Consider the following 10,937-nt stretch of genomic DNA (forward strand, 5'->3'; position numbering starts at 1 on the left):
TTTCACGGCCCGGTCCGGGGTTTGAAATTCAAAATTTATTTTGAACTAAATTTTGAACGAAGATTGGAAATTTTTTGAATTTTTTCCGAAAATGTCGAATTTTCTGCTACAATTTATAATAGACCATCCGTCAAATTTGTAGGAAACAAAATTCTCCATCAAATGAGCTAGAAAACGTGAATTTTGGTCAGAAATTGAATTTTTTGATACAGAAAAACAGATTTTCAGAGAAATGAGACATTTTCGAACAAAAATTGCATCATATGCACCTGAGGATGCTCTGAAACTGCAAAAAGTTTTGGAAAAAGAAATATTGGCTGAAATGGATGTAAATCTCATTTTTCAGAAAATCTGACCAAAATTTACGTTTTCTGGCTTAGATTTCACTAATAGTAAGAAAAGCAACTATTCTCATATCTTATTACTATAACAAATTCAGTCTGGCGAAGGAGAAATTATTCTAGAAAACACTGCTTCATTTGACATTTGTCACCGAAAGACGCCGTGAGAAAAACCTAATCATTTTTTTCTCATTTTTTATTAGTCTAGCGAAGGGGGGGGGGGGGCTCATGTTTTAACATGAGTATGTTAATTAGTGTCTGAAAAGTAGTGTTTGTCTGAATACATAAAAATTATTTATAGGAATCACATAAGGAGATCTGGAAAATTTTTGGGTGATAATAATTAGAGGCTACATAGCCTATTGGGCAGCCGGCTCGTTAGTTGGCTCAGTTGGGACAGCCTCTTCTGGAGCAGCGACTGCTGGCACTCCACGGTTGATGACAACGATGTTGGCAGTTGGGACGAGTTCTGGAAATTTGGAAGTAAGATACACATAAAAGAAGAATAAACTTACTAAGCTCTAGAAGAGACGTTCCCATATCATCGTCAGAGAACTCCCTGCGTGGGAACGGAGTCATCAGAGAGAACGAACTCCCGACCGGTTGGTTGGTTTCGATCCAGGCGCGGACCATGACAAGCTGGAAAGGTTTTTTGAATTATTACTCAGTCTAGACAGTATTGTGGCACACTGGCAGACTACTTAAGTGACTGTTTGAAAGGTACTGTAAGACGGTGCTCTTTCTAGGAATGGTCGTGGAGTCAATGTGGAATTAGGTAACGTTATCAATATCATTAGAAAGCTAAGTAAACGCTGATTCCAAAGATGCATTTAATTTTTGCCCTCAAGGTCTGGTATTCGAGAAAAACAAAGCAAAAATTTGGAAAAATGGAAAATTCGAAATTTTTTCTCGTGCCAAAAAGGTAAACACTTGTTATTTTCCCGAACATTGACCTTGTTAATAAGCGTGATTTCTACTTTCCAATGATATATGCCACAAACCATATCTACAGACTCACTCGGCTACCTTCTCTAGTTTGCCTAACTAGCTATCTCAAGTAATATTATGCATACTCACCGGCTCAATCGTCTTGAACTCCTGGCGAACCATTTTTCCATCCAACAGACGAATCTGAAGAGTCGTCGACGAGTGATCCCTCACCGGCGCCGCCACTTCCACTTTCGCCACCTTCGGAGGCATCGGCGTAAGTTTGGCCTTTCGCTCCTCTCGATCCAACCGGATCTGCTCACGAATCTTCTCTCTCGCCGCTTCATCCTCCACCTTCTGACGACGTAGTTGCGCAGCGGCCTCTTTGATTTCCCGCTCTCTCGCCTCTTCTCTCAACGAGAGCATCGCCGTCTTCTCTTCACGACGCTCCATCAACTCCTGCTTCTCTTCTTCAGTTTTTTTCTTATCCTTGAGATCTCGAGCCTTCTGAATCTTGTCACAGATCTCTTTCGCTTTGGCCACTTTTTCTTCTTCAGTCATTGGTGGCAATTGGAAGAGTGGTTCTCGTGAGTCGTCGATATCCGGCTGATCGCATTGGCTGAAGTTGCCATGCTTTGTTTGACCAGCATGACGAACCATTTCGTCGTCGTTGGAGAGGAAAGCGCCGCAACTGAAATTTAGATTTGAAGCATGAGACTCTTCCTATTTGGTTAATCTACAAAAATTGCCCTTTTTCAGTGCTAAAAGGAGTGATTTTTTGAGCATTTACCATAGACTGCCCGTAACTTTTTAGGATGTGCCCGTCTAAAAAATTGTGAACTACAAAAATGAAGCTTTACTTCTGTTCTCTACACTCCATAAACAATCGATATTGTGATACAATCATGGAGGTCGTCTCACACTCACAAAGTTGACCATTTTCAAACAAAAACTGCAAGTGTCGCATTCTTTACGGCCAGTACTGTACTTTCCCCAGGGGGCTAATAATGCCCATCAAACCGCCTGCCTACTTTCCCCCTCTAGATTTCCCAGAGGTAATTAGATTACCAGACCACCAGGAGACTCCTTACAATCAATAAAAATTTCTAAAAATCAGAAAAAACTCACTCCTCACACTTGAATCCAGCAGCGACCGCTGGAATCGCGCGGTTTTCCGGAGAAGCGGCTTCCGCAGCACTCGTGGAGCTGCTCGACGCTCCGGAGCTCGACTCTCCTTCATTCTCAAATCCAACTCCATCGTTCTCGATGTAGTTCAACGCCTAAAGATATGAACATTCGGATAAACAGGCACACCGACAGAGATAAATACCTGATCGAGATTTCGGTTGTTGCCCGCGGCAGCCTTCGCCGCCGCCTCCGGGAACCCCATTGCGATGAGGGTTTCAGTGACGGACATTGGTTGGTCGGAAATTTTGCTGGAAATGAACGCAGTTATTAAAAATGAACTTATTAAAAATTAACTTTTGGAAGAGAAACAAAGCAAGGGCAAGGGCAAGGGCAAAAAAGCGAATAAGAATCGATGGACCGCGTGAGAAAACAAGAGGGAGAAGGTGTATGCAAGAGGTTTAGCGCACATTGCAATATGGGAGGCAGTGCATGAATGTGTGTGTGCGAGGAAAGAGGGGTCTTCTTCTAATGCGTATGAAGACGATATGACTCCAAGGGCCCTCTGGCCTAGAATGCAGCGTACGAAAATCCGTTACGTGGCAAACAGAGCGAGAGGAAAGGGGGAGACTGAGCAATTAACACCAGAATGAATGACAGGTACAGGGAGATAAGATTGTCGGCTTTTGGGAAGGGCTAATTGGAGCAGATGGATCGGTATATGCGGATCTCGAAGAGACTCGGGGCACGTCTCGGGGCAAAATCGATAAAGTTCAGCAGCGCTCCATTAAGTTTAGCATGCCGGAAACTTCAAACAAAGAAAGTCCAGAATTGCCTTACATTACAGAATTTACATGCCTTGGGCAGGTGTGATCTGTTCTAGTAAAAATATTTTGATATCTCTACAATATTTAACTAAAAACTATATCGAAATACAACGATATGAAAGTGTGTTGAAATCTGGAATAGTGTTATTGTCAGCATTTCATTTATCTGTGTTTTGTTTACCAGTGTTATTTGCATTGCCAACTGTACACATCACTGATAACGCAATTTCCACAAGGAATAGTGATAGAGCACAAGTAAACAAGGCTTTTCATTGATTAATTAACCTGGATTAGTAGTAAATTCAAATATTTAAAGCTTGATAGTACTTTCGAAGCTGCAAAAACATTTTAAAGATGTTTTCAGAGGTTGAATTTCGGTTAACGTGTCGAAGGTACGCCAGACATCATCGGATTTTTACTCAAAAATAAGGATTTTCGGATAAAATACCTGATTTTTGCTCAAAATTTGTCAAAATTCGTCAAAATCTTCCATTTTTTTTCTAAAAAGTGGAAAAACACATCTCGGGGGTGTCTTTGGCGCATTTATTTGTGGGAATTTTGCAGAAACGTTAAAAAAACACTGTCAACAAAAATCTTCATTTTCTTTCAAAGTTTGCACACAATTAATCGTGTGCAACAGGTTTTGGCGGAACCACATCATCTCCAGCATCCATTTCATACAACTCTGCATTTGCCTTCTGGTGCTTCTTACGTTTCTCAGCAACCTGGTCAACATCGTCCTAGAATAAGGTTATAGTAATGGATTTCTCATTTTCTGGCGTCAAACAAACCTTAGCCTTCTGAATATCCATCTCCAGTTGTTCAATTTCTGCTTTTCTTGATTTATGAGTGCAACAGTAGAAAAAGACAAGGAAAAAGAGAACCAAGATCTCGATGACTGAGATGATACTCATTCCAAGGAACAAACCGACTTGACCACCAACGTCTGAGATGAAGTTGACAAACTAAAAAAATTACAAAAGTTTAGGACATCGGGACACTTGGACACTTACGGTATACGCCGGTGACTCCGTAAGCACTTGAAAATTCATTCTCTCATAATAAATTTCGATCAATATCGTATTCGCCTTGTACCAATCTAGACAGGTTTGACCAGAGGTGTCCCATGGACCGGATGGACCGCCCGGGTTGCATTCAGTAGGCTGGAAAACGTGCATAGGTTAAGAGATATCAGCGGAGGGCTTACCGTATAGGAGTCTGATGGCCATTGCGCAGTGGACACCGTGACTCCATAGGAATCGACTCTGAAAATTTTCGGGACAACTGAACACGTACAGACAGAGACTTACTCGCAAGGCTGAGGGCAATCACAGTCAGTGAGTACATCAAACTCTGTAGAGTCCGCACTGTTGATCAAGTCCACGCAGAGTACTGGAATTAGATAATTAGGAAAAAACACTTGCAGATACAGTACCGGTTAAAAATATATCATATTCTGCATTTTTTCAATTGAAAATGTCTAACTTTTAGAGTGTGTCATAGTAAAACTAACGGTCCCACAAAATAACCTTTTATCTATTGTTGGTTGAAAATTTTTTTGTACGGACACTCCCTAGAGAATTATGGTCATTTGGACAGCTCAAAAATCACTATTTTGCAATGAAATGGGTCGATTTAAGGGAAAAATTACTTGATCGATACGTGACTCTTTAGGGAGCGCCCGTAGAAAAAGTTGTCAACTAAAAAATGGAGTTCTACTCTTGGTCTGTTTGATCTCATAAAAAGGTATTTTGTGTGACCGTTAGTTAAACTATGACACACTCTAAAAGTTTGACATCTGCAATTGAAAAAGGCAAAATATTATATATTTTTGGCTGGTACTGCAGATTTACACTCTTACAATTATCCAAAGTAGCCGCTCCATTATCACACGAAACGAACTGAGTAGTATTTGGAGCATGAGAATAGGCTGGGTAGTAGCATCCACACGACGCAATTATCTTCTCCTGCATACAACTTCTGAAGCACGCTTCCACAGTATACGTTCCCGTGTAATGAGTGGTTTCGAGCTTGGTTTTGGTTGTACAAGTACCGTATGGTTTTGCAAGGCGAGTGGTTTGAACATAACTGACACCAAGAGAGGAAGCAGTACCCGGTGGAGCAAAGTAGCCAAAGACGTCTGGAGTTAAAATTATATTAGGATTTCAGATATACAACCGGGACCGGCGCTTAACTCGCTTGAAACGCAATATTATGATCTGAAAAAAATATACCAAAATGTAGATCTTGGCGAGTTCTATGTCTCTGATATAATAAGCGCCAAATGGAATAGCCGAATGGCGAATGGGAATATCTAAAGATCATAGGCATGGACTATAAAGTATTCAGATGTCAGAAGTGGGATAAAGATGGTGAAGAGTATAAGTGAATAGGAGAGGATGCGGGAGAAGGTATGGAAGTACCGATAAGTAAAATGTAGAGTTTGAAATGCTGTATATTTTGTCAGTTGACACACACGATACGGGCGGTAGAAGTTTCTGCGAGAGTCACGCAGACATCTAGACGCTCTCGTTTCTCTGCGTCTTCCACGGTTACCTTCAAACGCTCGTAATTTCTCAGGGTTTGCTCTTATCAAAAAACAGTAAACTATAATGGCGTTTTTGAAGATTTTTGCGTTTTTGCCATTTTTTCCCATCCGCGGCACATTAACGACTAGCCATCCAACCCGTGGCAAATCATTGTCATAGATATCGTCGAGATCTACATTTTGGTATATTTTTCAGCTCATAATATTGAGTTTCAACCGAGTTTGCCGGTTTACAAGTATAACTCCAGTAAACCCGTTGCTCACCTGGATACGGTATTTCATCCTGCATATGAATATCAATAATCACTCCCGATGCCTCTGTCCAAGGCAAATATGTTGCTTGATCTGTCCTCATTACCATACGAAGACCATAAAGAGGACCGGCTCGGGAGGAATTGTAGTATCCAGCCGTGTTGAATTGGATGCAGTTTCCATAGGATGGATTGTAGAAGTCATTGAAATCCCTACAAACGAAATCTATTGATAATAAAGGTTTCCAGAATCAACTCACGTGATATTGCAGGTCTTGGCGTTGTAGGTACAGCTGACCACCATATCATCATAGGAGTAAGCAATGTTTAGGTCATCCTGAAATTTTTATTGGTCCCAAAACTCCACAAAACCTTTAGCCTAAACTTTTTCCCATCTTTCGATTCTTAAAAAGAGTCATAAACCTCTACCGTAGCCCGTTTTATTATCCGCTTCAATCTTTTATGATTTTCTTTGCTCAAGCAAAAAATGCCATAAATTCCTCAAATTTTATTACCGGACTTTATGATTTTACTAGGAAGTTTTTGAGATAATAAAAGTTTTCTCGGAATTTGAAAAAAAAACTAAATCCAGGGTGAATTTTGATCAACTAACACTAAGAAGTGAAGAAATTACGGTAGAAACCAGAAATCACAAGAATTTTGAATTTGTTAAAAAATTTTGAAAAACACTTAAAGGATCCGTTTCAGGGTTAGGGTGCGAAAAATCTCGCTTTATTTCACATACAAAATGGATTTAGACATAGCAAGCTAAAAATAACAAATTTCGATTGATTTGGCTCATTTTGGTGCTAAACCTGCAAAAAATGCATCTAAATCAACTATTTTGGTACAGCAGTGCAAAGCGTAAGGTCTTCAAAAACAGAATTGAATTGTTTCTAGTCGCGATGCGTGCGCGTCGCGGTGTATAATGAAAGATACGACAAAAAAACATAAAAATCCTTTGCAATTCTTATTTGGCACCGTGCCAACCGTTGCGCGACGGAACACATACGCATCGCACTGTTGTGAATCAATAATACAAATATATATATACATAGTTCTAGATGTTATCTACACAAAACATTATTTGCTTTTTTCGTTTGAATTTTTCTCTCATCGGAAAATAGTGTTTTTTTTTTCAGTTTTTTTCAGACCCTCCAAGCTCAAAATCCCAAAATTTCCAACTACAAGACCATTCCGCGAACCGATAATATGAATTTGTGAGTTTTTAAACAATATTTTTAAAAACTGGGAGACTACTAACGTCATACTGTTTCTCATTTAACCTCTCCGAATACATCAACGTCCATTTATTTGCTTGTTGTTGTCTATCGGCAGTTAGTGAAGCTGGAAGTCCAAATTGTGCAGAACTTGAATATGAATTGTATGCGTCGATCTGAAATTAGTTTGTCTGTCTTTCTGTCTGTCTGTGTGTCCAACTTACCAAAGAACTCATATCCCCATCTGCACTTTTTGTTTCAGTAAGTTTCCAAGGATTCAGATGGCAAATGGTGACCGTGGGAAAAGTTCGTTCTGCGAATTGGAGCTGCAAAGTTTTAAGAATATTTTAAGCCGGATTCTATTCATAGTCCCTCAAAATACAAAAACTCACAGTGGTTTCCGTATTGACACTGAACGACAAGAAATTGGTGAGAAGTGTTATGAACTGCCAGATAAAAAGTCCAATGTTAACTAACACGACGAGTATCCAGAAGGCTCTTAAAAATATTTTCATCGAATTATCATATTTATCATTTTTATGGGCGGGAGGGGAACCGGATGGCGTGTTATTTTGACATTTTTTTGGTTCTTTGGAATATATCGGCTATTTTACCTTGAAAACTAGAAAAAAGGCATGACGTTATCAGTTTCTTGGAAAAATTTTAGCATCTGGCCAGTAGTTTGTTTTCTTAAGAAAGATTTTAAGCTACTGTTATCCTGTTGTTATCCATGCGGATATCCTTTAATGATACATAACGAAGGGGCAAATTACTTTCACGATGCCACGAGTTTTTCAAATGATTTACCGCCACGTAATTTCGAATTCGGCTCGGACCGGTCCGAAATGCTAAAATTCATTCCGATGTTAACTTTTTGACTTCATTCTCTATTTTCTAACTGAGTCAGAGTCAGGGTTAAGCGGAAAAACTTTCGATTTTGACACTATTTCATTTCGCCTTAAAATTTTCCAATCCGCCTTCCGCCTTCTGCTTTCCACTCAAAAACGTTTTATTCCGCTTTCCGCCTTCCGTCGTTTCAAAAACCGTATTCCGCTTAACCCTGGCCGGTTTTGGCTATTCTTATGAGTAAAACGTTCCGTTAAATAATGTTACACTACCTCAACCATTTCGCATTAGCCATTCCAATATGCGGTACTCCATGAGTCGATGTCCAACACGAAAAGTCCGTGAACACATACTTCAATCCGGTCCAAAATACACCCATTGCCTGAAACCTTTGTTTTTTCCAACATATGTATAGATTATCCAATTAATTTGCCACGTCACCACCAAAAACCAAATTCCAAAAATCCTCCCATTAGATGTGCTCATTCTCACGAGTATTTCTTATTTCTGGAGCCTCTTTTCTTATTCCGTCGTTTTTCCTCTTAGTCCCCATTTCATTCTCCTTGGAAACTCAATAGGGGGAAAAGAGAAAGGGCTTTTAATGTGAATTTCAATATCTCAGTTAATGTTTTTTTCTTATTTCGATATGATGAGAATGCACTCTTTTTGCACTAGGTGCTCAATTTCTGGGCTCTTAGGCGGTCAGTCAGAATTCTACCTACAGTACCGGTTAAAAGGTTGCAAGCCTATTTTCAGTTGAAATTGTCCAACTCTGAGAATGTGTCATGGTAATACTGATTGTCCCATCAAGAAAATTTCTAATGAATTATACAGATCAAAAGTAGAGCTCCATTTTTGAAGTTGACAACTTTTTTGTACGTACACTTCCTACAGTTGTGATCATTTTAAGACGACAGCTCAAAAGCGCACTATTTTACTCTAAAACTGGTCGATTTGGGAAAGAAATTGCTTTGTCGATACGTAACTTGCTAGAGAGTGCCCGTACAAAAAAATTGTCAACTACAAAAATGGAGCTCTATGTTTGATCTGTACAATTCATTAAAAATCTACTTGATGGAACAATCAGTATTACCATGACAAATTTTCAAAGTTGGAAAATTTCAACTGAAAACGGCCAAAAGTGTTCAATCTTTTGACCGGAACTGTAAGTCTAGCAACGTCAGAGTGGCCTAAAATCCCAGTCTTCATAAAACGAAGTCATGTTTTCAACTTTTCCCCCAAATGCGTCGACAATTTACAGGCTGAATGACTCTCCCGCACTAGCCGCGAGCGGTCGGGCGTAGCGGTCAATCTATAATAGAATCAATAGTTTCACCGTCGAGTGTGAATCATGACGTCACCCGATGATGCCGAGTGACGGAAGAATATACCCTTTTCATTTTCCCGGACAATTCTAGCCAATGCGCTACCGCTTTTTTGTGCCATTTTGCGCTTTTTCATTGACTTTATCTTCCTTTTTGGTTCTTGAATCTCAGAAAAGCTCGAAAATTAGTAGTAGGAAGTTAGGAGTCCAGTTATAGCCTAGAAATCCGACCGTTTCAAAAAAGTGTTCCTGGTTTCAAAGAATCTAATTTTACCGCAGTTTGTTTTATTATTCTATGAAATCATGTAGTTTTACGACTTTACTTTTCAAGTCCATAAATTTCTTCATATAAAATTTCATGACTTTTCTTGTAGTTTTACGACTGAAATATATAATTACTTTGAATTGAATTCTGATCGCTTAGAAGGAGAATACGGTAACGGAGGCCTTGAACTTTAAATATCGATTAGATATCACTGCACCACTATTTTTCAGAAAATAATTATATTTTGTCAAAAATTGAAAATCTTGAATAAGAACTCGTTCCCACACCTACTAATTTCAAAAATTCGAGGTTTGCTGAAAAATAGAGGCGAACGTGATAATGATAATGATAGAGACTGGAATTTTTTTAGACAGAGAGCTTTTTTTGTTCTCAGGGCTCTCGCTAAAAATTGAGCTTATCAGTAGAAATTTCCAATTTTTGGAAAACAAAATTTGATCCTTTTTGCTCCACTAGACCCAACATTTGAGAACTAAATTTGAAATGGGCTGATAGGAAATTTGAAGTTTTTTTCTTTTTTCAAAACCTATCAAACCCCGGAAATTAAGGTTTTAATTAACGTGTTTAATTAGTTCGCGTTTTTCATAAGTCCCCAAAATCTCATCAAAATTTTCAATTCGCGGTTTTCACCTCTATTTTGCAAGCCAACCGTTTTTTGTTTATTAAAAAAAACGTGCAGATTCGCTTCGCTATACTCTATTAAGTTCAACAATTCAAATTTTTCTTGAAATATCCAGAAAAACACAAAATATTATCCAATGTTTCCATATTCCTGCTAATCTTGTACAACTCTTTTCAAAAACATTCGAAATTCTAAAATTAACCAAAGTGTTTCCAAACATCTCATGAATAAGAGATATCACGTGCCACGTCACCACGATTTATGACTTTAATCAATTTATGGCTTCCACTTGGTTATCGGTGTGAGAAGGATTAAGAGAGTTGGTTTAAAAGGAGGGGAGAAGAACCATATCGGAATGCTTACAGAATTTTGAAAAATACGATGAAAAAGTATTTTTTATCTAAATTTCCCAGTCCATCTGTGTATCTGCCTATCCCATATCAATTCCCAGGATTCATATCCCTAGGACCCCTTCCCATCTCTCTTTTCTACCCTCACCCGGTACTAATTGACACCATCTCATTAGTCTCGTCGCTCCCTCTGAAATCTGAGAGAGCTCACTCAGATTAGCAGGAGCAAAATACTTGATGAATTATTATATTATAGTTGTTACACATTAGTAA

The 10,937-nt window shown here is 38.9% G+C and overlaps 2 protein-coding genes across 2 annotated transcripts; both read right to left on the minus strand.

Annotated features, from left to right (window-relative positions):
• Window positions 1-700: 700 nt before the first annotated feature.
• Window positions 701-2,685, minus strand: GCK72_000045 (uncharacterized protein; the record flags this gene model as incomplete). Its single annotated transcript, XM_003100627.2, has 5 exons — window positions 701-810; window positions 857-980; window positions 1,419-1,959; window positions 2,397-2,548; window positions 2,599-2,685. The coding sequence occupies 5 exons, from the start codon at window positions 2,683-2,685 to the stop codon at window positions 701-703; spliced, it is 1,014 nt and encodes a 337-aa protein (XP_003100675.2).
• A 1,158-nt stretch (window positions 2,686-3,843) lies between these two features.
• GCK72_000046 (uncharacterized protein) lies at window positions 3,844-8,464 on the minus strand (the record flags this gene model as incomplete). Its single annotated transcript, XM_053722236.1, has 12 exons — window positions 3,844-3,960; window positions 4,012-4,185; window positions 4,234-4,383; window positions 4,428-4,485; window positions 4,531-4,612; window positions 5,082-5,360; window positions 6,033-6,232; window positions 6,280-6,356; window positions 7,284-7,415; window positions 7,464-7,565; window positions 7,632-7,737; window positions 8,358-8,464. 12 exons carry the CDS (start codon window positions 8,462-8,464, stop codon window positions 3,844-3,846), a joined length of 1,584 nt encoding a protein of 527 aa, XP_053590881.1.
• Between the last annotated feature and the right edge of the window lie 2,473 nt (window positions 8,465-10,937).

This window comes from Caenorhabditis remanei, chromosome I (assembly GCF_010183535.1).
Source record: "Caenorhabditis remanei strain PX506 chromosome I, whole genome shotgun sequence".
NCBI lineage: Eukaryota > Metazoa > Nematoda > Chromadorea > Rhabditida > Rhabditidae > Caenorhabditis > Caenorhabditis remanei.